This window comes from Haematobia irritans, chromosome 4 (assembly GCF_050003625.1).
Source record: "Haematobia irritans isolate KBUSLIRL chromosome 4, ASM5000362v1, whole genome shotgun sequence".
In the NCBI taxonomy this organism is placed as follows: domain Eukaryota; kingdom Metazoa; phylum Arthropoda; class Insecta; order Diptera; family Muscidae; genus Haematobia; species Haematobia irritans.
The window spans coordinates 120,878,212-120,904,181 of NC_134400.1; the positions used below are offsets into that span (position 1 = coordinate 120,878,212).

At 32.3% G+C, this 25,970-nt stretch overlaps 3 protein-coding genes and 1 long non-coding RNA gene across 4 annotated transcripts; 2 read left to right on the top strand and 2 right to left on the bottom strand.

Annotated features, from left to right (window-relative positions):
* Positions 1-832: 832 nt before the first annotated feature.
* Positions 833-8,413, bottom strand: zetaCOP (COPI coat complex subunit zeta). Its single transcript, XM_075303676.1, has 4 exons — positions 8,317-8,413; positions 7,876-8,243; positions 1,601-1,691; positions 833-1,177 (listed from the first exon to the last, which is right to left on the bottom strand). The coding sequence occupies exons 1-4, from the start codon at positions 8,332-8,334 to the stop codon at positions 1,130-1,132; spliced, it is 525 nt and encodes a 174-aa protein (XP_075159791.1). The 5' UTR covers positions 8,335-8,413; the 3' UTR covers positions 833-1,129.
* Positions 4,003-4,443, top strand: LOC142232950 (small ribosomal subunit protein eS25-like). The gene has a single exon (XM_075303677.1). The coding sequence runs from the start codon at positions 4,017-4,019 to the stop codon at positions 4,368-4,370; it is 354 nt and encodes a 117-aa protein (XP_075159792.1). The 5' UTR covers positions 4,003-4,016; the 3' UTR covers positions 4,371-4,443.
* A 1,510-nt stretch (positions 8,414-9,923) lies between the features above and the next one.
* LOC142236359 (uncharacterized) lies at positions 9,924-25,506 on the top strand. Its single transcript, XM_075307606.1, has 4 exons — positions 9,924-10,514; positions 16,187-17,032; positions 24,803-25,188; positions 25,266-25,506. The coding sequence occupies exons 1-4, from the start codon at positions 10,032-10,034 to the stop codon at positions 25,438-25,440; spliced, it is 1,890 nt and encodes a 629-aa protein (XP_075163721.1). The 5' UTR covers positions 9,924-10,031; the 3' UTR covers positions 25,441-25,506.
* LOC142236360 (uncharacterized) lies at positions 13,481-13,802 on the bottom strand. The gene is made up of 2 exons (XR_012722000.1): positions 13,742-13,802; positions 13,481-13,674 (listed from the first exon to the last, which is right to left on the bottom strand). It is a non-coding gene; the product is annotated as an uncharacterized LOC142236360 (long non-coding RNA).
* Positions 25,507-25,970: the final 464 nt, after the last annotated feature.

The window sequence follows — 25,970 nt, forward strand, 5'->3', positions numbered from 1 at the left end:
GAAATAAAATTTTGACAAAATTTTCTATAGAAATAAAATTTTGACAAAATTTTCTATAGAAATAAAATGTTGACAAAATTTTGCAGCCATTATCCTCAAAAATCTTAATTTTGACTCTCATTTGATACAAACACTTGATAACATCATATATTATAGATTTCTACAAGGTCAAACGCTTTTCGATAGTTCCGAAGAATTATCAAATAATTAAGAATAATCGAAGAAAATAAGACATGTTCACTTTATGGGTAAAATTGGAAAATGTGACAAAGAAAACGATAGTTTTATTTAATTTTACCCAAAACTAGAACATATGATGGATCAGACAATTTATAAATAAATTAAACATTTTAAATTTGACAACAAATTGCAACGTTAATACGTACGTTAATAGTGTAAAATACCAAAACTTTCGAAATGTTAATAAAATATTTTTTTGAAAGAAAAGTTATTCAAAAAATTTCAAAATGGTAGATTTTTCATTGATTTTTTCTTTTTAATTTCAGTAAATTATTTTCAACTCGTGGGGCAAAAGTGATTCAGAACCAAATTGAATTACCCAACTCCGAATAGGCTCAGATGATTCAGTATCGAGATTAAGTCGAGGCCAGCGTTTTTCGAGCCTTTGACGCTATTGTTATTCCAAGGATTTAGAAATTTCGAAAAAGTATGTAATCATATACATTTTCATATAGTCGTATATATGTTGAAAAAATCAATATTATTTCAACTAATACAACATATTATAAGCTGGAAAAAATTGATTCAAACCCTCTACATATTTCGAACCTTTTGCATTTATGGCAATGGTGTATGGTTAGTGAATTTGGCATTATTATTTTTTAAGTTATTTTTTTTATTACAAGTTATATCTATTTTTATACATATATATATATTTACTTTAATATTACATTAAATGAATATTTTGTTTTGGGTTAATTTTCTACGTAATTTTTTCCCTTTGCATTGTAAAAAAAATCGAATGTTTTGATGTCATTTTATGTGACCCAACTAAAACTATGGGACAATAAAAATCAACATTTAAAATGGATTTTTTTTAATCTTAACAGAATACAGAATTTTAGGAGGAAATAAGTGTGTGGTGGTGTATGGGTATCTCAACTAGATTCTATTTGAGTATGGACCATTTTAACTGTTCACGAGCAGATTGAAATACCTGGAAATATGCAAATATACAATATTAGTAAACGCTATTAACTAATAATTAGATATTTTAAAATATTTACTATATATTGATATATGTATAGGAATTAAAACTGAAAAATATGATTATAAATATATATAAATTAAAAGATTTATTTAAAAACTTGAAAACAATTGATTTTTACATCAACTTAAATTTTTAAGGTAAAAATAACAAAATTTTTGGAAAATAAAAGTACGATAGTTCTTAATATAAATTAACATAAATACAAAACAACTACGATATACATTTGCAGTGCTTTGTAGAAAATTTATGGACATAAATATAGAATCATCACGGCTAAGAAATGAATCAATGAAAAATAAGAGTACATATATGTTCCTTTTTTGTGCATATATAACGCTACCAAAAGAGTCCATTTAAAGTGTTAGTTACCTGGGCCACAGTCTGTTCAGCAATGGGAATGTCTTCATTTCGCAAATCTACTCGTTTCACAACTGATGATGGGTCAGCGTCCAAAATAATGCTGAAAAAAACAACAACACAACAATAGTAAGTGAAATTATAAACAATCGCCCAAACCTAAATCCGAAATCAGTTTTTCAGGACCAAAAATGATTTTTACATCATTACCGGTGATAGACAGTGTACTTTCTTTTCAGACAAAAAAAAAAAAAGAAAAGGAATACTCATCATGGTTGCCACTCGAGCCAAAAATAATATATCAAATATTGGAGAAAATTGTACCAAAAAACTACCAAAAATTATGTCAAAATTGTATTTATTATTTTTTTTTTTTTTATTTTTATTATTATTTCCATTTATTTAAGCAATTCAAAGCCTTTACAGGGCCAATTTAACGAATTACAATGTACTGCTCTAACGGGCATTACAATATTATATAAAACATTAAATATAAATTAATAAAAATAAACAACAATCTTATATAAAAAATTGAACCAGCAATCTTATATCAATAACGTTATACATACATTTTTTTTGCGTTTGTTAATGTTCCTGAATCCCATTGAAATTAAAATATGTTTTATTTCGCGAATCAGGAGACTTCTCATTATTTCTATAGAAATTTTTTCCAAAAATTTATTTCTATAGAAAATTTTGTCAATATTTCATTTCAATTGAAAATTTGTGAAGAACCTCTTAATTGGAGAAAAACATTTTGCCAAATCTACCAAACAGTAAAAAATCTACGATTTTTGGTAGAATTCTACCAACAGTGGCTGTATTTTTTTATCCATTTATCTCTGGTGACACACATTGTATTCCGATAGCTTAATCTTTTATTCTCTAGATATGGATCTTTAAAGTGATGTAATTTCACAATATAGGTATGTAAAAGGAAAAAACAGATCCAGCAATATACAATTTTGTCTTCATCTTCTGACATGGTGAAATTGGATCACTAAACATTGCGTTAATTCAAGAGCGCCCTCCCTCTTGAAGCATTGTGTAAATACAAAACCAAATTGGTATCAAAATATTTAAAGTCGACCATTTTATTTTTGCCCAACAAGGGAAAGTTACTACTTCTACTAAAAGGGTTACCAGGTCGAGAAATTTTGCTCGACTCCGACACCGGATAATAAAACTAAATCGCATTTTAATAACACTCATTTGTAAAATTGACTGATATAAATTATCAGATTAATATATGTGATTATTAGTTTTTCTTTGATTTTCGTCGAGCTGTTTTGTTAGAATAATAAATTAATGTTTTTTTCAAGCTCAAGCTAAATTGCATACCGACAAACTTTAGCATTTTAGAGGACTATTGGTGTCATATAAAAAAGGAAAGTCTAAAGTCGAGCGGCACCGACTATATTATACCCTGCACCATTTTGTAGATCTATGTTTTCGATGCCATCTCAAATCCTTCAAATTTGTTGGGTGCTATATATAAAGGTTTATGCACCCATATACATACATTTATTTAAGTCTGAACCGATTTGGAAGAAATTTGGCACACTTTACCACACAATCTGTTGTGATCCCTGTGCAAAATTTTAAAGTAAAGTAGGATAAAGCTCTGGCTTCTGGGGCCATACAAGAGCATATCGAGCAAAATATATATGGGCGTTATATCTAAATCTGGCCCAAAACATGTTCTTGTGGCAAATTTGGAGTGGATTGGACTAAAACTGCGAGCAGGACTTTGACCACAAAAATTCACAGACAGCAACAGTGTGACACAGGGTATAAATAGCAATATATACTAAAACACACTAATTTGATTTTGTGGCCCCCAATATAAACCTACGATCCAAAATTTTGTCAAATTTGAATGAACGTGGAAGCTTCTATGCGCTCAATAATTTATTTATGTATGGCTATATCAAATTGAGGACCAATAGGTGCCACATTTTGCATGTGTCTTTAGGGATCACAAATTCTGACAAATTGTATAAAAATTTCAGGCTGGCAAGAAATCGTAGACCTTTTGGCACAACCAAACAAACCTAACCTGAACGCTCGAGAAACCAAATCGGAAGATCGGATTATATGTAAGCGTAAAGTCTACAAATAATATGAATAACAATTAAAACTTATGATCGATATTTCGAAATGTTACAAATAGAATACTATGGTGGTGGGCATTGAAATATATCCTTTCAGCACATCTTCTAGTCTAAGTTCACCACTGTGGTATCACAATGGACTGAATAGTCTAAGTGAACCTGATACATCGGGCTGCCACATAACCTAACCTAACCTAACCTAGTCTAACCTTCTAGAAAATAAAATCTCCAGTATTGGAAGTTTTAGCGCAATTGCAGTCATTGATCGATTGAAGACCTCAATGGAATCAATGGAATGCTTTGAGGTTTTCAAGATGCCGCCAAAGAAGGACGCAAAATCGTCGGCCAAACAGCCACAAAAGACACAGAAGAAGATGGAAGGTAGCGGTGGCGGCAAAGCCAAGAAGAAGAAGTGGTCTAAAGGAAAAGTCAGGGATAAGTTGAACAATCAAGTTCTCTTCGATAAGGCCACCTATGAAAAATTGTACAAGGAAGTGCCCCAATACAAATTGATCACTCCCTCTGTAGTATCTGAACGTCTAAAGATCCGTGGTTCTTTGGCTAAGCGTGCTTTGATTGAATTGCGCGAGAAAGGTTTAATTAAACAGGTCGTGCAACATGCCTCTCAAGTCATTTACACACGTGCCACCAAGGGTGATGATGCGTAAATAAATCGTACCTCCTAAGACATGTTTACATATTTTTTGTATTAAATGACTTAAAAGGTGAAAAAAAAAAAAACACATGGATGTTACCATGTGTTAACACAACTGACTTTATATAGTCTGTGTTTGTATCAAATGAGAGCCAAAATTGCATAACACCGAAAAATAAGACTTTTGAAGACATCGCTAAATATTGCAGTAATTCAGGAGCACCATCATGAAGTCCCCAAAAAAATATCAATCATAACTTAGTTAATATTGCATATGAATAATGTGAGTATTACAGTACAAATACAAACTAAATTAACAGGTTGGCTGATAAGTCCCCGGTCTGACACATAGATGGCGTCGCTAGTATTAAATGCATATTATTTTTATATAGTACCAACCTTCAAGTGATTCGTGCCAAATTTAACGTCTGTAAGTCAATTAGTTTGTGAGATAGAGCGTCTTTTGTGAAGCAACTTTTGTTATTGTGAAAAAAATGGAAAAAAGGAATTTCGTGATTTGATAAAATACTGTTTTCTGAAGGGAAAAAGTACGGTGGAAGCAAATACTTGGCTTGATAATGAGTTGCCGGACTCTGCCCCAGGGAAATCAACAATAATTGATAGGTATGCAAAATTCAAGCGTGGTGAAATGAGCACGGAGGACGGTGAACGCAGTGGACGCCCGAAAGAGGTGGTTACCGACGAAAACAACAAAAAATCCACAAAATGATTTTGAATGACCGTAAAATGAAGTTGATCGAGATAGCAGAGGCCTTAAAGATATCAAAGGAACGTGTTGGTCATATCATTCATCAATATTTGGATATGCGGAAGCTCTGTGCAAAATGGGTGCCGCGCGAGCGCACATTTGACCAAAAACAAAAACGTGTTGATGATTCTGAGCGGTGTTTGCAGCTGTTAACTCGTAGTACACCCGAGTTTTTCCATGGCTTCATCACTACACTCCTGAGTCCAATCGACAGTCGGCTGAGTGGACAGCGACCGGTGAACCGTCTCCGAAGCGTGGAAAGACTCAAAAGTCCGCTGGCAAAGTAATGGCCTCTGTTTTTTGGGATGCGCATGCAATAATTTTTATCGATTATCTTGAAAAGGGAAACCCCATCAACAGTGACTATTATATGACGTTATTGGAGCGTTTGAAGGTCGAAATCGCTGCAAAACGGCCCCATATGAAGAAGAAAAGTGTTGTTCCACCAAGACAACGTACCGTGTCACAAGTCATTGAGAACGATGGCAAAAATTCATGAATTGGGCTTCGAATTGCTTCCCCACCCACCGTATTCTCCAGATCTGGCCCCCAGCGACTTTTTCTTGTTCTCAGACCTCAAAAGGATGCTCGCAGGGAAAAAATTTGGCTGCAATGAAGAGGTGGTCGCCGAAACTGAGGCCTATTTTGAGGCAAAACCGAAGGAGTACTACCAAAATGGCATCAACAAATTGGAAGGTCGTTATAATCGTTGTATCGGTCTTGAAGGGAACTATGTTGAATAATAAAAACGAATTTTACAATTATTTTTCGAGCTTTATGGACAGATATAGATTAAGGAACATGGTTAATAGAGCCATTGAAAAGAAAATGCCAGATACAAATCTATACACGCCTGGACTGTACATGTTTCGGTTCGGGCGAATGAACTTTTCCACAGCCTTTAGTATAGATCTGGCTGGGAGAGATAACTCAATTTTGGGCCCTTTATGCTAACTCCTTATGGAGAAAACATTTGGGAATTTTCCTCTTACAAATTGAATCATCTTTTCTCCCACTGTACATGTACTATGTAATGCAACAACACGAAATTTATTTTGACAAAAAAATGTATTTTTCTTTGTTAGACCGGGGACTTATCAGCCAACCTGTTATATATCATCAAACAAAACTAATAAAACGCGAAGTATTCTACCAACCTACTAAACAGCAATAAATCTACCAAAGTTATCGCGAGTTTTCACGTTTGTAGAATAAATTGTGTTGTTTAATTCGCATTTGTAGGTCCTTTTGGGAATTTACCTTTATGATTCAGATACATATTTATATTTCTTTTCTCGTGCATGATTTATAACGCCGTTGTTGATCGAATTGCAACATAACAAAATTCATCCTCAGTGTTAGCAACATTTCCGAGTACAACGAGGTCTCAAACTTGGACACATACCAAAAGTGGCCAACTATCATGAGACGTTTCCAATATTAGTACTTTAACATTAACCTCTCATAAGTGGACATCTCCCAAATGTGGGCGACTGTGAGTGACACTGTAGCTTTCACCGTATTTCAAAATTGTAAAAGGTTTCCAAAATTTATTATGAAAATAACATTGAACTGTGTTTACTGATACGGGAGAAGTTTCCCAATTGTTTTGCGATATATGGGCATATTTAAAATTGTATACCAACAATATAAAGGGTGATTCTTTTGAGGTTAGGATTTTCATGCATTAGTATTTGACAGATCACGTGGGATTTCAGACATGGTGTCAAAGAGAAAGATGCTCAGTATGCTTTGACATTTCATCATGAATAGACTTACTAGCGAGCCACAACGTCGAATTTTCAGTGAATGGGCCCTAGAAAAGTTGGCAGAAAATCCGCTTTTTAATCGACAAATTTTGTTCAGCGATGAGGCTCATTTCTGGTTGAATGGCTACGTAAATAAGCAAAATTGCCGCATTTGGAATGAAGAGCAACCAGAAGCCGTTCAAGAACTGCCCATGCATCCCGAAAAATGCACTGTTTGGTGTGGTTTGTACGCTGGTGGAATCATTGGACCGTATTTTTTCAAAGATGCTGTTGGACGCAACGTTACGGTGAATGGCGATCGCTATCGTTCGATGCTAACAAACTTTTTGTTGCCAAAAATGGAAGAACTGAACTTGGTTGACATGTGGTTTCAACAAGATGGCGCTACATGCCACACAGCTCGCGATTCTATGGCCATTTTGAGGGAAAACTTCGGAGAACAATTCATCTCAAGAAATGGACCGGTAAGTTGGCCACCAAGATCATGCGATTTGACGCCTTTAGACTATTTTTTGTGGGGCTACGTCAAGTCTAAAGTCTACAGAAATAAGCCAGCAACTATTCCAGCTTTGGAAGACAACATTTCCGAAGAAATTCGGGCTATTCCGGCCGAAATGCTCGAAAAAGTTGCCCAAAATTGGACTTTCCGAATGGACCACCTAAGACGCAGCCGCGGTCAACATTTAAATGAAATTATCTTCAAAAAGTAAATGTCATGGACCAATCTAACGTTTCAAATAAAGAACCGATGAGATTTTGCAAATTTTATGCGTTTTTTTTTTTAAAAAAGTTATCAAGCTCTTAACAAATCACCCTTTATTTGTAAATAGTATACATTTGGGACAAGACAACGCAAGTACTCGAATAGAGTTACACTTCCTTCATGAGCAATATTTTCGATTCAACTGCATTAGATGATGACGCATAAAATGAGTCCATTGGTTACAGATAACAAACTTTACCAATTTTACAACACTTACCCTCCATCACAGATTTCATCAAATGCCAACATAATGATTTCCAGATTATCCAACACCAAACGTTTCTCAACATTCTTTTTCAGAATCAAACTGATGGAGTCGTATAGACAATTTAATACTGACAGCAGTATCAATTCATTCTCATATGCATTACCCATGACATAGAAGAATAAGTCCACATTACTTTTATAGACGCAAGTTAGACCATCTAACATAATAATTTCTGTATTGGAACGATGTGTTTTGCTAAAGAGATTCTTCTCAAAGGCTTTCTGTTCCTTCACAGTCGCTAAGATATTTTTGTCATAGTATTTGGCCAATATACGATTGCCATCGTTATCCATAATGCACATGCCCTTAATGATATCCTGAAAGTGGATCATATTAATTATTTTTTATTTAAAAATTGGAATTATTTTCAATAAAAAACACAAAATATACCATCATGAAACCGTCCATGGTGCTAACACGTCAACTGATTAGTGTTGGGAAAGTAACGAGTACCCGATTACAAGTACTCATTACTGACAAATATTAATCAAAGCCGGTTTTATATAAAACATATGACAGCTTGGAACGGCGTCAGTTTTGTCAGCCATGATTATCGCTATTTGCAGGGTTGCCTCAAAATCCAAATAAATCAGTAAAAATATAAAGTTTTACTTTTTTATTTTTACTATAACTTGATGGGGAATAGTCCAAAGCAAACTTGCACAATGTTTATATCCTTTAGAATGAATCATTAAAAAAATAGTGCTGAAAAATGGCTATTTTAAGTAATAATATAAGCATTTTAGAGTGATGATACAACCTAAAGGCCGGTACTCTGTTCGGTTTTCGCGTCGAAACTCCATACAAAATTAAAAAATGCGAAAAACTAGCGAAAATTTTCCATTTGTGGTACTTTGTTTTTTTCGAGTTGAAAAACTGACGTTTATAACATGGCGCCATTTGCAATGTGAATTAAGAAATAATTTATTTATTAAAACTATTTGTGTGGGTTTATAACACAAACACGGATTATATTTTTGTTCCGAAACTATACAAAGGATCAAAGGAGTAGCAGATCAATTGCCCAAGGAAAATAAAATATTAATTTTGTAATAGCAAGCAGCAACCACCAACTTAATTCAATATTGCTCCCTGTAAAATAGTGCTCCAAGTTACCTAAATAAACACCGCTTTCTATGTGCGAAATAATGGTTTCTATAAAAATTTTTCGCAAGAATGAACATAGTACCGGCCTTAATACTGACCTTTATTGTAAAACAACCAAACCCATAGGATACCCTCCTAAGTTCGAGTTTAAACGTTAAAATCGAAAACAAATCTGTAAAAGCAGAATGAAAAACAGTGATGGCAAATTACTTTCACGTTAATTTGGTACTTTTTGATACGTTTCCTCATCACAGTTGGCGATTGTTCTAGTGTCACTTACGAGTCTGTGGTAGCGGTGAGGTTGAAATGGAACTTTGAAATGCTGGCAGGGCAATTGCTAAACAAGAATGGGTATATTAAGGCCGGTATGCACCTCTAGCGAAATTTTCGGTAGCAAAAATTTATTTAAGTCTACAACAAAAAAAACAGGGCTGTGTACACAAATTTTAAACCAGCTAATCGCTTTTAAAAATTGTTAGTATATGTTCCAAATATTCCTCAAATAAATTGTTTATTATTTACAGACCTTTTAAAACTTTTACGCACACAATGATTGTAATAAATTAAATGTTTGCTGCCAAAATATGCTTTTGACAACCCTGTTATTTTCATTAGAGGTGCGTACCAGCTTACGAAATTGAACGCTACCGAAAATTTCGTTAGCATAAATAGCAATGCATTTCTTATGGGAATGAAATTTTTCGCTAGAGGTGCATACCGGCCTTTACAACGAAAGGTTGTATTTGATATTATGCTGGTAGTGCCATCTATCGCTTCAGTTTCATAATGATAAAGCAGTATCTTGTTCTGAATCGTCTTTGACATGGTACACATTTGGTTATTGAACATAGCTCATTCACAGCTATCAATACGTTACGAAGATAGGAAATATACTATATTTTGAACTGAAAGGAGCAAGACTTGGAAAGGAGCATTACACCTCATATATTTTTTATATCAATATCAATATACACAAAATAGAATAAACTATAATACATATGGATATTATTACCATGCAAGATCAAGCGATTTCTACAGATATTCCACCAAGAGGTAAAAATAGAGATGCCATGGATTTTGAACATTTGAAAAGGTCAACATCAATAAATCGTGCAGGAGAAAAGAAAAAATCCGAAAGCAAAAAATTAAAAAAGAAATTAGTAATGATTGAAGAGCAGAACGAATCATTATCCAAATTGATTTATGAGAAGAATACTGAAATCGTGGAGTTGCGAAAATCGGTAAACTCCCTAAATGAAGTTCTTAATTCAGTTCCATTGGATGAATTGAAAAGTAATTCTTCGATTGCCAGTAGCAAATTATTGGAATTGAGCAAGAAAAATCGTCAATTGAGGGCTGAATTGGAAACAACAAAAAATCGTTTGAATCGAAAAGAATTACAAATTCAAAAATTGGAAAAAGATTTGAAATTGTTCGAGGAAAATTCGCATCAGGACATTGTGGAAAAAGACAAAAAGGAGGTATGTAACGGGAAATTTTATTTGAAGTCATCATGTAGTGAAATTTTACGGCAGTCGTCGCTGTCGCGTCGGCGCAAAGTAATCGCAGATATAACATTAACAAATCCAGCTTAAAACTAAGTTTGCATTATGCCCAAATTATTCTTTCTTGGAACGAAGTTATGTTAAGTTTAAGTGCACCCTCAAAAAAAATCGCATCTCTAACATATGTTCCAAACATATTTTGCAGGAAGCACATATATTATTGGATACAGCCGAAACATTAATATGTTTGTTTTATGTGAACATATAATATGTTTGGAAACATTTTGAGCCCAAAAATATTATATGCTTGGAAGAATTTTCCCCAAAGAAGATTGTGCTCATTCCCTAACATAATTTTCACTTCCACGAAATTTTTTAGTTCTTGGCACCTTTTTCTGTTATACAAATAATGTTGAAGAAATTATTCAATTCGCCTGGACGGAGAATCGAACCGAGGACCATACAGTTTGTAAGCCAACACACTATCACTGAGCTACGTAGCTGTTATAGTCACCAGTAGACAATTATCGTTATAAGTTACATTTATATAGCGTAGTTTGCAGCGCCCACGAGCCCATGCAAACATAACATTATTTAACAGAAACATACATGTGTTGGCAACGTGGAGCAGTGGTTAGCATGTCTGCCGTACATGCAAAGGGTCGTGGGTTCAATCCCTGCTCCGACCAAACACCATTTTTTTTTTTAATTTACACATTTATATTTATACAATATTAAATTTTTATAATGAAACTTCGAAATGTGGGTTATTAAAGATTTACAGTCAGAAACAGTGCTTGATATAAACGAAATGGACTGAGCTTTTGGCTAAGATATTATTATACCCTCCACCATAGGATGGGGGTATATTAACTTTGTCATTCCGTTTGTAACACATCGAAATATTGCTCTAAGACCCCATAAAGTATATATATTCTGGGTCGTGGTGAAATTCTGAGTCGATCTAAGCATGTCCGTCCGTCCGTCCGTCTGTCCGGCTGTCCGTCCGTCTGTGGAAATCACGCTAACTTCCGAACGAAACTAGCTATCGACTTGAAACTTGGTACAAGTAGTTGTTATTGATGTAGGTCGGATGGTATTGAAAATGGGCCATATCGGCCCACGTTTACGTATAGCCCCCATATAAACCGATCCCCAAATTTGGCTTGCGGAGCCTTCCGGAGCAGCAAAATTCATCCGATCCGGTTGAAATTTGGTACGTGGTCTAAGTATACGGTCTCTAACAACCATGCAAAAATTGGTCCCTATCGGTCCATAAATATATATAGCTCCCATATAAACCGATCCCCAGATTTGACCTCCGGAGCCTCTTGGAGGAGCAAACTTCATCCTACCCGATTGAAATTTGGTACGTGGTATTAGTATACGGTCTCTAACAACCATGCAAAAACTGGTCCATATCGGTCCATAATTATATATAGCTCCCATATAAACCGATCCCCAGATTTGACCTCCGGAGCCTCTTGGAGGGGCAAAATTCATCCGATCCGTTTGAAATTGGGTACCTGATGTTAGTATACGGTCTCTAACAAGCATGCAAAAATTGGTCCATATCGGTCCATAATTATATATAGCTCCCATATAAACCGATCCCCAGATTTGAACTCTGGAGCCTCTTGGATGAGCAAAATTCATCCGATCCAATTGAAATTTAGTACGTGGTGTTAGTATATGGTCTCTAACAACCATGCAAAAATTGGTCCATATCGGTCCATAATTATATATAGCTCCCATATAAACCGATCCCCAGATTTGACCTCCGGAGCCTCTTGGAGGAGCAAAAGTCATCCGATGCGGTTGAAATTTGGTACATTTCGTTAGTATATGGCCTCTAACAGCCATGTAAAAATTGTCAAATTTTATTACTATAGAAAGTTTTGTCAAAATTTCATTTCTATAGAAAGTTTTGTAAAAAGTTTATTTCTATAGCAATGTTTGTCAACATTTTATTTCCATAGAAAATTTTGTCAAAATTTTATTTCTATAGAAAATTTTGTCAACATTTTATTTCTATAGAAAATTTTGTCAAAATTTTATTGCTATAGAAAATTTTGTCAAAATTTTATTGCTATAGAAAATTTTGTCAACATTTTACTTCCATAGAAAATTTTGTCAACATTGTATTTCTATAGAAAATTTTGTCAAAATTTTATTGCTATAGAAAATTTTGTCAACATTTTACTTCCATAGAAAATTTTGTCAACATTGTATTTCTATAGAAAATTTTGTCAAGTTTTTATTTCTATAGAAAATTTTGTCAAAATTTTATTTCTATAGAAAATTTTGTCAAACTGAATTATATACGTATTGAATCGGCCTTTTTTTGTTTAATATATACCCCTTATGGACTAACTTACAATTTAGAAGACAGTGTTAAAAAGTTTTACGATACCTTGCCATCGGCAAGTGTTATCGCAACCCAAGTAATTCGATTGTGGATGACAGCCTTTAGTAGAAGTTCCTACGCAATCCATGGTGGAGGGTACATAAAATGTTTCCTTCTTTGAATTCTTTTCTGCCCGCTGAAATGATAGCATTTTTTTAGGTTGCTGGTAACATTTTAAAAATGCGCATTCTGTACAGACAAAATGACGGCAAAGCACTTTTTTTCAGAAAAGAAAACACCATAAATCAGTAAAAAAGGCATATAATTATACCCTGCCAACATTTTTTGAATTTGGGGGCGCTTCTGAGAATCCCCACTACGTCGAAAACAGTCGTATACGATATCCAAAACTCCTCGGAAAAGCGCCGTCACTACGGAGAAGTTGTACCACGCCAAGTTACTACAAAAAGAATCGCATGAGTGCAATTATTAGGTGCCCTTCTGGATACATTTAGAAGGACGCCAATAAGAGCCCCTTCAAAAAAGCAGAGAAAGTGCATTTTAAGATAGTTGTAAAAGAATCATTGTGGTCAAGTAAAACACGATTGTTTAGATGTTTATTAATTTTATTACATATTTATAAATTCTCATAAATATAACATTTATACGACTATCACATTTAACATATTTTTATGCATTAATAAAAGATTGATGTTGAGTTACAAGTTGCAAGTTACATGTTGTAGCGTCTATCAGCCAGTGCTTTTATTCCCAATGGAGGCAGCGTGTCTGGAAAAATATTTGAAAAACTATCACTTTATCCATTTGGAAAGTCAAAAATTGTTCACCAATATACCTTTCACAATTTTAAGCGAAATAACTATGTTTTCAGCACTTCATTATCATTTTTATTTAAATAAACTTGATGGGGAATAGCCCAAAGCAAGTTTTCACAAAGTTTGTATTCCTTAAAAAGTATTATTAAAGAAAAGTAATCGTGAAAAATGGCGATTTTAGCGGCTAAACTCGAATTTAATACTCACCTTAAGGAGTCAGCGTTTGATATTAACAACAGTTTTTCGAGTATACCAAAGTCATTTAGTCACTTAAATTTGTTACCATTGATTTTAATTATGGTTATAACGAAGATTATTTTACTTTGTGGACGGCAAGCTGAAGGTTAGAGTGGGTGGTGTAAGAGGTGTAACAACTTGTCACTAACTGATCAAAGACAAGCACTATGCCCAGATAACTTATATCTCCATTTCTATAAAAAATTTTGTCTAAATTTTATTTCTATAAAAAATTTTGTCTAAATTTTATTTCTATAAAAAATTTTGTCTAAATTTTATTTCTATAGAAAATTTTGTCTAAATTTTATTTCTATAGAAAATTTTGTCTAAATATTATTTCTTTAGAAAATTTTGCCAAAATTGTATTTCTATAGAAATTTTAGAAAAATATGTTTTTCATATGTTCCGATATAAACAAACTGTGTTTCGGGCACAATTTTTAAATACAATATATTTAAGTGCAAACATGTAATGTTTCTAAACTAACACTAAATGTTTGGGACACATATGTTAATATGTTAGAATATATTATGTTTGGGGCATGAAGTTTCATAAAATGAATGAATGTAAACATATATAAATTTACAAATTTCAAATAAACATATATATGTTATGTGTAAAAACAAAGTTTAGTTCCCCTTTAATAATAAGTAGTCCAAGAGGAGTTGACGGATACCTTCAAATATAAAAGCGGGCATTAAATTCGAGTTTTGCAGCTAAAACAATTGAAAAAGTTTGTTTTCTTTAAAATGAATTATTAAAGAAAAATAAAAGGCGGTCTTAACGGTAAAAATGAAATTAAGTACAAAACACGATTGTTTTAAATGCATTTAAAATGGTGTTAAATGCTAGTAAAAAACTATTTATGCCTAAATAAATTTATGTGTATATTATAAAATTATTTATGTATATTTATACTCGACTCAACGTTCTTCTTTTTCTAGAGTTTTTGAATTCCTTCCAAAATTTCAAAGTTTTATACCAAAAACAGTTTTTTGTTGCAAAATTGTTATTTATGCAATAAATAAATAATATTTTATCCAAAAGCTCAGTCCATTTCATTTATATCAAGCACTGTTTCTGCCTGTAAATCTTTATTTACCGAAGTTCTTTATTTTTCGAAGTTTCATTATAAAAATTTAATATAGTATCAATATAAATGTATATATAAATGTGTAAATTAAAAAAAATGGTGTTCGGTCGGAGCAGGGATTGAACCCACGACCCTTTGCATGGAAGGCAGACATTCTGACCACTGCTCCACGTGGCCAACAAATGTATGTTTCCGTTAAATAATGTTATGTTTGCATGGGCTCGTGGGCGCTGCAAACTATGCTATATTAATGTAACTTATAACGATAATTTTCTACTGGTGACTATAACAGCTACGTAGCCCAGTGGATAGTGTGTTGGCTTACAAACTGTATGATCCTCGGTTCGATTCTCCGTCCAGGCGAAAGGTAAAATTTTAAAAATTGATAAAATTGAATAACTTCTTCAAACATAATTTGTATTACGCAAAAAGGTGCCAAGAACTACAAAATTTCTTGGAAGTGAAAATTATGTGAGGGAATGAGCACAATCTTCTTTGGGGAAAATTCTTCCAAGCATATAATATTTTTGGGCCAAACATATAATATGTTCACATAAAACAAACATGTTAATGTTTCGGCAGTATCCAATAATATATGTGCTTCCTGCAAAATATGTTTGGAACATATGTTAGAGAAGCGATTTTTTTGATGGTGTATAGAATGTGTTTTGTCAAAATTTTATTTCTATAGAAAATTTTCTCAAAGTTTTATTTATATAGAAAATTTTGTCAAAATTTTATTTCTATAGAAAATTTTGTAAAAATTCTATTTCTATAGAAAATTTTGTCAAAATTTATTTATTTAGAAAATGTTGTCAAAATTTTATTTCTATAAAATTTTGTCAAAATTGTATTTCTATAGCAAGTTTTTTTTCAAAATTTTATTTCTTTAGAAATTTTTCTCAAAATTTTATTTCTATAGAAAATTTTGTCAAAATTTTATTTCTATTTTTGAAGTATATCTTAATTGAAAAGGAATATATGGTAAAATCTACCAAAATATCAAGAATTCTACCAATATACCAAACAGTAAAAAAAACTATAATTTGTTGGTAGAATTCTACCAACTGTGCCAACCGTGACGGGGAGACGAATCCCTTATGTTAACTCTTCATTTGTCTTTTCTAATTTTCAGAGTTCTAGTCCTAGTAATGAATTACAATCGAAATTAACGGCAATGCAGCAAAAACTATTCGAAACCCGTAACAAAAATATCGAACTGAGCAATCAACTTAAATTGGCACAAAAATGTTTGCAACAAGAAATTGGAGAACATTTTAACTTAAATCTTCTTGCTTCACATGCTTCAACTTCCAGTTGGCGAGGTAGAGCTCAAAAAATTATACATTTGCAGCAAAAAATACAAGAATTGAAAGATCGTCTTGATAATTATGAACAACAATCGTTAAATTTTCAAGTACATTCAATTAACACTTCTGGACCTAGTATATCCAATGATCACATTCTCAATAGGGGCGGAAGTGTTCACTCCTTTGAACGACCTAATGTTCGTCGTAGCGAATTAGAACATCGTATTAAAGTTGAGAACCTTGAAAAGGATATCGCTATGCTAAGGACACACTTGGATGAGTCGCAAAGCAAGATTCTTGCCCTTAAGGTACGCAACAAAACATTGAATGATGAGATTTCACGTTACAAAGCAAAAGCGGAAAATATGGTGGAAAAAAATGAATTTGAAAATTTCAATGTGGCTGTTATGAATGATAAACTGAACCAACAGAAACTCCATTATGAGACAAGAATTAATGAGATGACACGTGATATGAATGAACTGAAAAAAGAAAATGAAGAATTGGAGTTGAAGGAGGAACGTTTGAGAGATAAGGTGGAAGAGGCGGAAACTGTTATTGCTGGCAAAGATGATGTAATAGCAGAATTGAATACAGTCATCAAAAAATTGGAAGACGATTTGAAAGCCATTTGCGGCGATTTCTTATTCTCATGTCGGGAATTCAGAAAGGTTTGATTTTATTTCTCAATGGAGACTATAATTATCAATCGTTCAGATATTTCAATTTTCTGATTCAATCACAAAATTAATTGATCCCATTATTTTTTTAATTGAAATGTCTTTAATCACGAAAATGATAGCATCAATAAGATGTTTAATTGGGCATAAAAAATACTTGATTCAAAATTTAATTGATTTCATTTACAAATTTCAATTAATTTTTAAATTGATGCAGTTAAATTTTTAAAGAAATAAATAAACTGCAATAAAGAGTTTTATTTAATGAAGAGTTTTATTTAACTCACAAAATAACGATTAAAAATTAAATTTTTCGATAGCTCTTATAAACGTTACTGTCCCGGGTTATTTGTATCAATTAATTTTTTAATTGAAAAGTTTTCAGCTTCAATAAACTTTTTAATTGGGAATATTTTGGTGATATTTATACCCTGCGCCACACTGTGGAACAGGGTATTATAAGTTAGTGCATATGTTTGCAACACCCAGAAGGAGATATGTACTTATATGGCCCCAGAAGCCGGAGTTTTATCCTAATTTGCTTAAAATTTTGCACAAGAAGAACAATTAGTACTATAGTCAAGTGTGCCAAATTTTATTGAAATCGGTTCAGATTTAGATATAGCTCCCATATATATCTTTCGCCCGATATGGACTAATACGGTCCCAGAAGCCAGAGTTTTACCCCAATTTGGTTGAAATTTTGCACAGGGAGTAGAATTGGCATTGTAGCTATGCGTGTCAAATTTGGTTGAAATCGGTTTAGATTTAGATATAGCTCCCATATATTTTGATTTCTTTCCCATTTCTGATTTCGACCAAAATGGTCAAAATACCAACATTTTCCTTGTAAAATCACCACTGCGTAGTCGAAAAGTTGTAAAAATGACTCTAATTTTCCTAAACTTCTAATACATATAAAGGGTGATTTGTTAAGAGCTTGATAACTTTTTTTTTAAAAAAAACGCATAAAATTTGCAAAATCTCATCGGTTCTTTATTTGAAACGTTAGATTGGTCCATGACATTTACTTTTTGAAGATAATTTCATTTAAATGTTGACCGCGGCTGCGTCTTAGGTGGTCCATTCGGAAAGTCCAATTTTGGGCAACTTTTTCGAGCATTTCGGCCGGAATAGCCCGAATTTCTTCGGAAATGTTGTCTTCCAAAGCTGGAATAGTTGCTGGCTTATTTCTGTAGACTTTAGACTTGACGTAGCCCCACAAAAAATAGTCTAAAGGCGTCAAATCGCATGATCTTGGTGGCCAACTTACCGGTCCATTTCTTGAGATGAATTGTTCTCCGAAGTTTTCCCTCAAAATGGCCATAGAATCGCGAGCTGTGTGGCATGTAGCGCCATCTTGTTGAAACCACATGTCAACCAAGTTCAGTTCTTCCATTTTTGGCAACAAAAAGTTTGTTAGCATCGAACGATAGCGATCGCCATTCACCGTAACGTTGCGTCCAACAGCATCTTTGAAAAAATACGGTCCAATGATTCCACCAGCGTACAAACCACACCAAACAGTGCATTTTTCGGGATGCATGGGCAGTTCTTGAACGGCTTCTGGTTGCTCTTCACTCCAAATGCGGCAATTTTGCTATTTACGTAGCCATTCAACCAGAAATGAGCCTCATCGCTGAACAAAATTTGTCGATAAAAAAGCGGATTTTCTGCCAACTTTTCTAGGGCCCATTCACTGAAAATTCGACGTTGTGGCAGATCGTAAGTCTATTCATGATGAAATGTCAAAGCATACTGAGCATCTTTCTCTTTGACACCATGTCTGAAATCCCACGTGATCTGTCAAATACTAATGCATGAAAATCCTAACCTCAAAAGAATCACCCTTTATATCGAGCGATAAAAAAAAAGCAAATTAGTGAAAAACCACTGAGAGATACTCTCGCCATAACAGTAGTGAGAAACGAGTGTGAGAAACGGACAAACATTTTATATATAGCCCCCAACATATTTGACGGATGTGATATGGTATCGAAAATTTAAATCTACAAAGTGGTGCAGGGTATAATATAGTCGGCCCTGCCCGACTTTAGACTTTCCTTACTTGTTTTTCTGTGTGGTTATTATTTGCACAAAAAATTTAATTTTTTAACAGCAAAAAATATTTCCTGTCCCATTTAAGAGCTTTTGGGAATATTGAGGAGCTCGAATAAAAAGAGCTAAAAAATCGTTTGTATATGTTAGGAATTGTTGTTTGCTACGAGTGTAGCAATTCTAACAAGAAATTGACTGCTGACTAACTATTAAAGTATTTCTACTTTAAATTACATTTGTTGTTAACCCTTAAATGCGCACTGTATCCTTTAAGATACAACCAGAAAAATATCTAAAATCTAAAACAAAAAACACAAATTTTGATTTGAAAAAAATTGGGTATCTTTTTTCAAAATTTTAATTCTATAGAAAAATTTTTCAAAATTTTATTTCAATAGAAAATTTTGTCAAAATTTTATTTCTATAGAAAATTTAGTCAAATTTTTGTTTCCATAGAAAATTTTGTCAAAATTTTATTTCTATAGAAAATGTTGTCAAAATTGTATCTAATATACGAGTATAAAAATAGGTCGGGTTTTCTGACGCTGACGTTTCAACTCCAGAACGCACGAACCGATTTCCACCGTTTTGAATTCGTTCGAAAGGTCTCGGGCTCCATAGGGTTTATAGCAAAGAAAATTCAAGAAAAGTTTCAAGGAAAAAGCGGGAAAATCTTTTTTTATATACAGCGCCATCTCCGATGCAACTCCAGAACTCTCGAATCGATTTCGGTTTTTCATTCGTTGGAAAGGTCTCGGGATCCGTAAAGTTTATAACAAAGAAAATTCAAGAAAAGTTTCGGAAAGCGAGCATACAGCGCACATTACAAAATTTTATAATTTGAAGTCATCGCAGTTGCTTTTGTTACACAGAAAAAAATATCACCAAAAAAATTCCAATTAAAAAGTTAATTGAATTTAAAATTTTTTTCAATTAATAAGTTAATTGATACAATTAACTTTTTAATCATGATAGAAACATTAAGTTAATTAAGACAATGATTCAAATATTAAAATTTTTAATTAAAAAATTAATTGATACAATTAACTTTTTAATCAATTTCGGAAGACTAATTCAGTTAAAAAAGAGCTGTTTTTTTTAATTTTTAATTACAAATGTATTACAAACAATCTTTTGTTATTCCAAATAAAAACTCTAAGCCAATTCAGAAAGTAATTAAAAATAGTTACCTTTTTAATTAATAAATTAATTGAGTTTTGCAATCAACATCAATTAAATTTTTAATTGAACCAATTAAAAAATTAATTGAAATTTGCTAAAAAAATCGATTAAGTTTTTAATCAAGAATTTTTTCTATGCCTAATTAAAACTGTGATTGATACTATCATTTTCGTGATTGAAGACATTTTAATTAAAAAATTAATTGGATCAATTAATTTGGTGATTGAATCAGAAAAAAAATTTTGTGTGTATAAAATAGTTTCATTTTTTCACATGAACAATGTTCGGAGAACGTAGAGTGTAATCATGTGGTGAAAATGGGGTACCTCATTTTTTGATATCTGGTAAAGGAGGGGGCATCCCCCTTGCCCAAATTTTTCAAAATTAAGCCAAAGTTCTCCGATTTGGGTGAAATTTCCAAGGAGGGTTAGCTGTGATGTCTAGACAAAGACCCGCTACTTTATTTTTCGATTTGTTTAAAGTACAGTAAAAAAACAAAAATTCTCTGATTTACTTGAGATTTACAGAGAACACGTCCTGAGGTTATGAATTTATAATGGGGTACCTGATTTTTTAATATTTGGACGGGAAGGGGGACCTCCCCCTTGCCAGACTTTTTGAAAATTGGAACAAAATTATCCTATTTGCTTGAAATTTTCAGGGAAGGTTAAAGGGGGCGTATAAACAAAGAACGGCTACTTTATTTTTCGATATTTGAGCGGGAAGGGGGGCCTCCTCATTGTCTGACTTTTTTCAAGTACAGCGAAAAAAATTAAATTCTCCGACTTTCTGAAATTTTATGAGAACCTGGGTGAGATTATGAAATTTATATGAGTTACCTGATTTTTTTATATTTGGTCAGGGAAAAATAAAAGGGCACAGGGAGACATCCGCTGCTCGTTAAGTACATACAGTGAAACAATTAAACTTTTCTAATTGTTTGGAAATTTACAAAGGACATGGGGGAGGTTATGAAATTAATATGGGATACCTGATTTTGGACGGGAAGAGGAGAGTCCCCTTGCCCTGCTTTTTGAAAATTGGGATTATTTTGTTTGATATTCTCTGGGACGTCTACACAAGATACGCTACATCATTTTTCGATATTGGGTATGACCTCCTCTAAAACTGAAAAAATAACTAAAATTCTCAAGATTACTTGAAATTTACAAAGGCCGTAGGGGAAGGTTATGAAATCAATATGGTTTACTTGATTTTTGGGTATTTGGACGGGAAGGGAACCTTCTCCTTGCCCCACACTTTGAATGTTTGGAAAAAGGCATGTTCTCCATGTCCAACACTTAAAAAAAAAGATAATATGCTCAATTTTTAAGTACTTTGAGTTTTTCCGATTTATTGGACGGTATGTTGAGGAGAAGTATACCTCCCCTTGACAAACCAAGCTTGAAATTCACAGGAAATGTAGAAGATTGTCCAACGATTTGAATACAGAACAATTAAAAAACAAAAAAATTGGTTGAAAGGGAAAACCCCCTATCAGACGTTTGTTAAGCCGGTCCGTTTTACATCTGCATAACCGCCCTATTTCTGTATATAAAGGAAACAGCAAGTATTCCGTTTTTTTTGAATTGTACGGGACACATGTGTGGAAACCATGGAGTGATTAATCAGTACTTAAGTTTTTGTGCCACACTTCCCCTGACCCTGCTCTTTAAAAGAGTTTAAATCTTTTCGAATTTGTTTTCAGATCGAAGGATATGGTTGACTAAGTTAACGAAAATATGCTTCGGGAGGCGCAGCGAAGCGGCGCTAGCTTCTATAGAAAATTTTGTCAAAATTTTATTTCTATAAAAAAAGTTGTCAAAGTTTAATTTCTATAGAAAATTTTGCCAAATTTTATGCCTATAGAACATTTTATCAAAGTTTTATTTCTATAGAAAGTTTTATCAAAGTTTTATTTCTATAGAAAATTTTGTAAAAATTTTTTTCATTGGAAAATTTTGTCAAAATTTAATTTCAATAGAAAATTTTGTCAAAATTTTATTTCTATAGAAAATTTTGTCAAAATTTTATTTCTTTAAAAAATTTTGTCAAAATTTTATGTCTATAGAAAATTTTATCAAAGTTTTATTTCTATAGAAAATTTTATCAAAGTTTTATTTCTATAGAAAATTTTGTCAAATTTTTTTTCATTGGAAAATTTTGTCAAAATATTATTTCTATAAAAAAAGTTGTCAAAGTTTAATTTCTATAGAAAATTTTGCCAAATTTTATGCCTATAGAACATTTTATCAAAGTTTTATTTCTATAGAAAGTTTTATCAAAGTTTTATTTCTATAGAAAATTTTGTCAAAATTATTTTCATTGGAAAATTTTGTCAAAATTTAATTTCAATAGAAAATTTTGTCAAAATTTTATTTCTATAGAAAATTTTGTCAAAGTTTTATTTCTATAGAAAATTTTATCAAAGTTTTATTTCTATAGAAAATTTTGTCAAAATTTTTTCATTGGAAAATTTTGTCAAAATTTAATTTCTATAAAAAAAGTTGTCAAAGTTTAATTTCTATAGAAAATTTAGTCAAAATTTTATTTCTTTAAAAAATTTTGTCAAAATTTTATTTCTGTAGAAAATTTTGTCAAAATTTTATTTCTATAGAAAATTTTATCAAAGCTATATTTCCTATCCCACCATATTTTTAATGGGAAATTTATTTTTTTTTTGTCTCAAATAGGATAAAAGCGGATTAAGTATTAATAAAATGGTTCAAATTATTTAAGTTTTGCCGTAGAAAATGCTAAATCCATTCTAGAAAAATTGCGAATTTTAGAAAATAGTTGATGTCAAACGTTCCAGATAAGCATTAGAATGCATTAAAAATCATAAAAAATTGTAAAAAATATTTATTTGTCAAATATCCACATTGCAGTGAAACCACTTAGAGAAGCTTTGAAACCCTCAGAAATGTCACCAGCATTACTGAGGTGGGATAATCCACCGCTGAAAAACTTTTTTGGTGTTCGGTCGAAGCAGGAATCGAACACACGACATTGTGTATGCAAGGCGGGCATGCTAACCGTTGCACCACGGTGGCTCCTAATATGAAGGAGATGGAAGTTTCCAAAACACTTAACTTTTTTCTGTTTATATCGCGCTTTTTGTGCTAGGCTAAGAAGTTTCCGAACTGCCCTCGTAGAACATTTTATCAAAGTTTTATTTCTATAGAAAAGTGTATCAAAGTTTTATTTCTATAGAAAATTTTGTCAAAATTTTTTTCATTGGAAAATTTTGTCAAAATTTCATTTCAATAGAAAATTTAGTCAAAATTTTATTTCTCTAGAAAATTTAGTCAAAATTTTATTTCTTTAAAAAATTTTGTCAAAATTTTATTTCTGTAGAAAATATTGTCAAAATTTTATTTCTATAGAAAATTTTATCAAAGCTATATTTCTACAGAAAATTTTATCAATGTTTTATTTCTATAGACAATTTTGTCATGCAAAATTAAATGGACTCGATCATTTGAGATGCCCTTGATATTAGCAATTTCACGCATTTTTATTCGTCGATCAATTAATACCATATCAGCACTTTGGCTACAATTTATGTTGTTGTTGCTATTTCTATATGAAGGTTAGGAGATAGGTTAGGTTAGGTTAGGTGGCAGCCCGATGTATCAGGCTCACTTAGACTATTCAGTCCATTGTGATACCACATTGGTGAACTTCTCTCTTATCACTGAGTGCTGCCCGATTCCATGTTAAGCTCAATGACAAGGGACCTCCTTTTTATAGCCGAGTCCGAACGGCGTTCCACATTCCAGTGAAACCACTTAGAGAAGCTTTGAAACCCTCAGAAATGTCACCAGCATTACTGAGGTGGGATAATCCACCGCTGAAAAACTTTTTTGGTGTTCGGTCGAAGCAGGAATCGAACACACGACCTTGTGTATGCAAGGCGGGCATGCTAACCATTGCACCACGGTGGCTCCTAATATGAAGGAGATGGAAGTTTTCAAAACACTTAACTTTTTTCTGTTTATATCGCGCTTTTTGTGCTAGGCTAAGAAGTTTCCGAACTGCCCTCGTAGAACATTTTATCAAAGTTTTATTTCTATAGAAAAGTGTATCAAAGTTTTATTTCTATAGAAAATTTTGTCAACATTTTTTTCATTGGAAAATTTTGTGAAAATTTTATTTCTATAGAAAATTTTATCAAAGTTTTATTTCTATAGAAAATTTTGTCAACATTTTTTCATTGGAAAATTTTGTCAAAATTTTATTTCTATAGAAAATTTTATCAAAGTTTTATTTCTACAGAAAATTTTGTAAATTTTTTTAATCGACCTATAACTCATAAAAATAAATAAAAAGGTCAACCAGAAAAAATTTATTTTTTTAGAAAATTTTTTAAAAAATTTATTTTTATAGAATTTTTTATCAAAAAATTATTTCTAAAGAAAATTTTGTCAAAAAAAAAAATTTGGTATCTTGTGCATTTAAGGGTTAATTTATCCCATCCGAATCTATTGTATAAAAACGTTACATTATCAAATTTTCTAGGAAGAATTTATTACCATTCTGGACTCTTTGGAAGCTGAAAAAAATGCTCTCGTGGAACTTACAAAAACTTTAAATGATCGCGTGGAACAAGAGCGTCTTAAAAACAATGCTCTTCAAGAACAAACCTCGAAACAAAAGATTCGAATATCTCGTCTAGAGGCAAAAGTTCGAGAAATGGAGAGGGACATTGAAACTAACAATGAGAAAAAGAAACGTTCTCAACGTATAGCCGAATATGCTTCCAGTTTGTCGGGTGTGGGTAGTAATGCTTCTGTAATGTCATTCACCTTTGAAAACTCATCACAGTATAATAATTCATTACTTGGAGTATGTAATTTGGAATCTAATGATGGAGATTGTACAAATGTAACCGAATTAAAAAATCGGTATGTAGCACTGCTAATATATATGACCAATGGACAATGATAGTACCATCAATATAAATATGTTATTTTATTATTAGCTTGGAATTGGCAACGGAGAAAATCACTATACTTCAAGAAAAACTTGACTATATAGCAGCGGAGAAAGAAAACGATCTAAAGGCTTTCCAAAATACTGTAAGCAATACGAAAAACTTCATTCTCGAGACTATAATGACACAAAGGGCCAACAAGTCTGATTTGGAAATACTTTAATTATTGTGATTTGAAAATATCTAAAAAAAATATACCCTTTTCTTGTCCGGAAAAGAAAATTAAAAAAAAAAACAAAACGACTTATTCTTATCCCACCATATTTTTAATGGGAAATTTATTTTTTTTTTGTCTCAAATAGGATAAAAGCGGATTAAGTATTAATAAAATGGTTCAAATTATTTAAGTTTTGCCGTAGAAAATGCTAAATTCATTCTAGAAAAATTGCGAATTTTAGAAAATAGTTGATGTCAAACGTTCCAGATAAGCATTAGAATGCATTAAAAATCATAAAAAATTGTACAAAATATTTATTTGTCAAATATCACGAAATTTCTTAATTCACAACCAAAACACTGAAATCGCATTATAGCTTAAGAAGTGATGCAAATTCTGTGCAACGGCTGTTGAAATGGTGGACATCCGTCCTATGGCATGCACAGAAAAAAATATCATCAAAATATTTCCAATTAAAAAGTTAATTGAAGTTGAAAATTTTTTCAATTAATAAATTAATTGATACAATTAACTTT

What these genes read in the sequence shown, in the direction of transcription:
- LOC142232950 (XM_075303677.1), top strand. Translation starts at nt 4,017, where the DNA reads ATGCCGCCAAAGAAGGACGCAAAATCGTCGGCCAAACAGCCACAAAAG.
- zetaCOP (XM_075303676.1), bottom strand. An exon ending in GATGAAATCTGTGATGGAGG is followed by an intron (nt 1,692 to 7,875) that starts GTAAGTGTTGTA and finishes TGTTTTTTTCAG; the next exon opens with CATTATTTTGGACGCTGACC. An exon ending in CTGAACAGACTGTGGCCCAG is followed by an intron (nt 1,178 to 1,600) that starts GTAACTAACACT and finishes GCATATTTCCAG; the next exon opens with GTATTTCAATCTGCTCGTGA.
- LOC142236359 (XM_075307606.1), top strand. Translation starts at nt 10,032, where the DNA reads ATGGATATTATTACCATGCAAGATCAAGCGATTTCTACAGATATTCCA. An exon ending in TGGAAAAAGACAAAAAGGAG is followed by an intron (nt 10,515 to 16,186) that starts GTATGTAACGGG and finishes TCTAATTTTCAG; the next exon opens with AGTTCTAGTCCTAGTAATGA. An exon ending in GTAACCGAATTAAAAAATCG is followed by an intron (nt 25,189 to 25,265) that starts GTATGTAGCACT and finishes TTTTATTATTAG; the next exon opens with CTTGGAATTGGCAACGGAGA.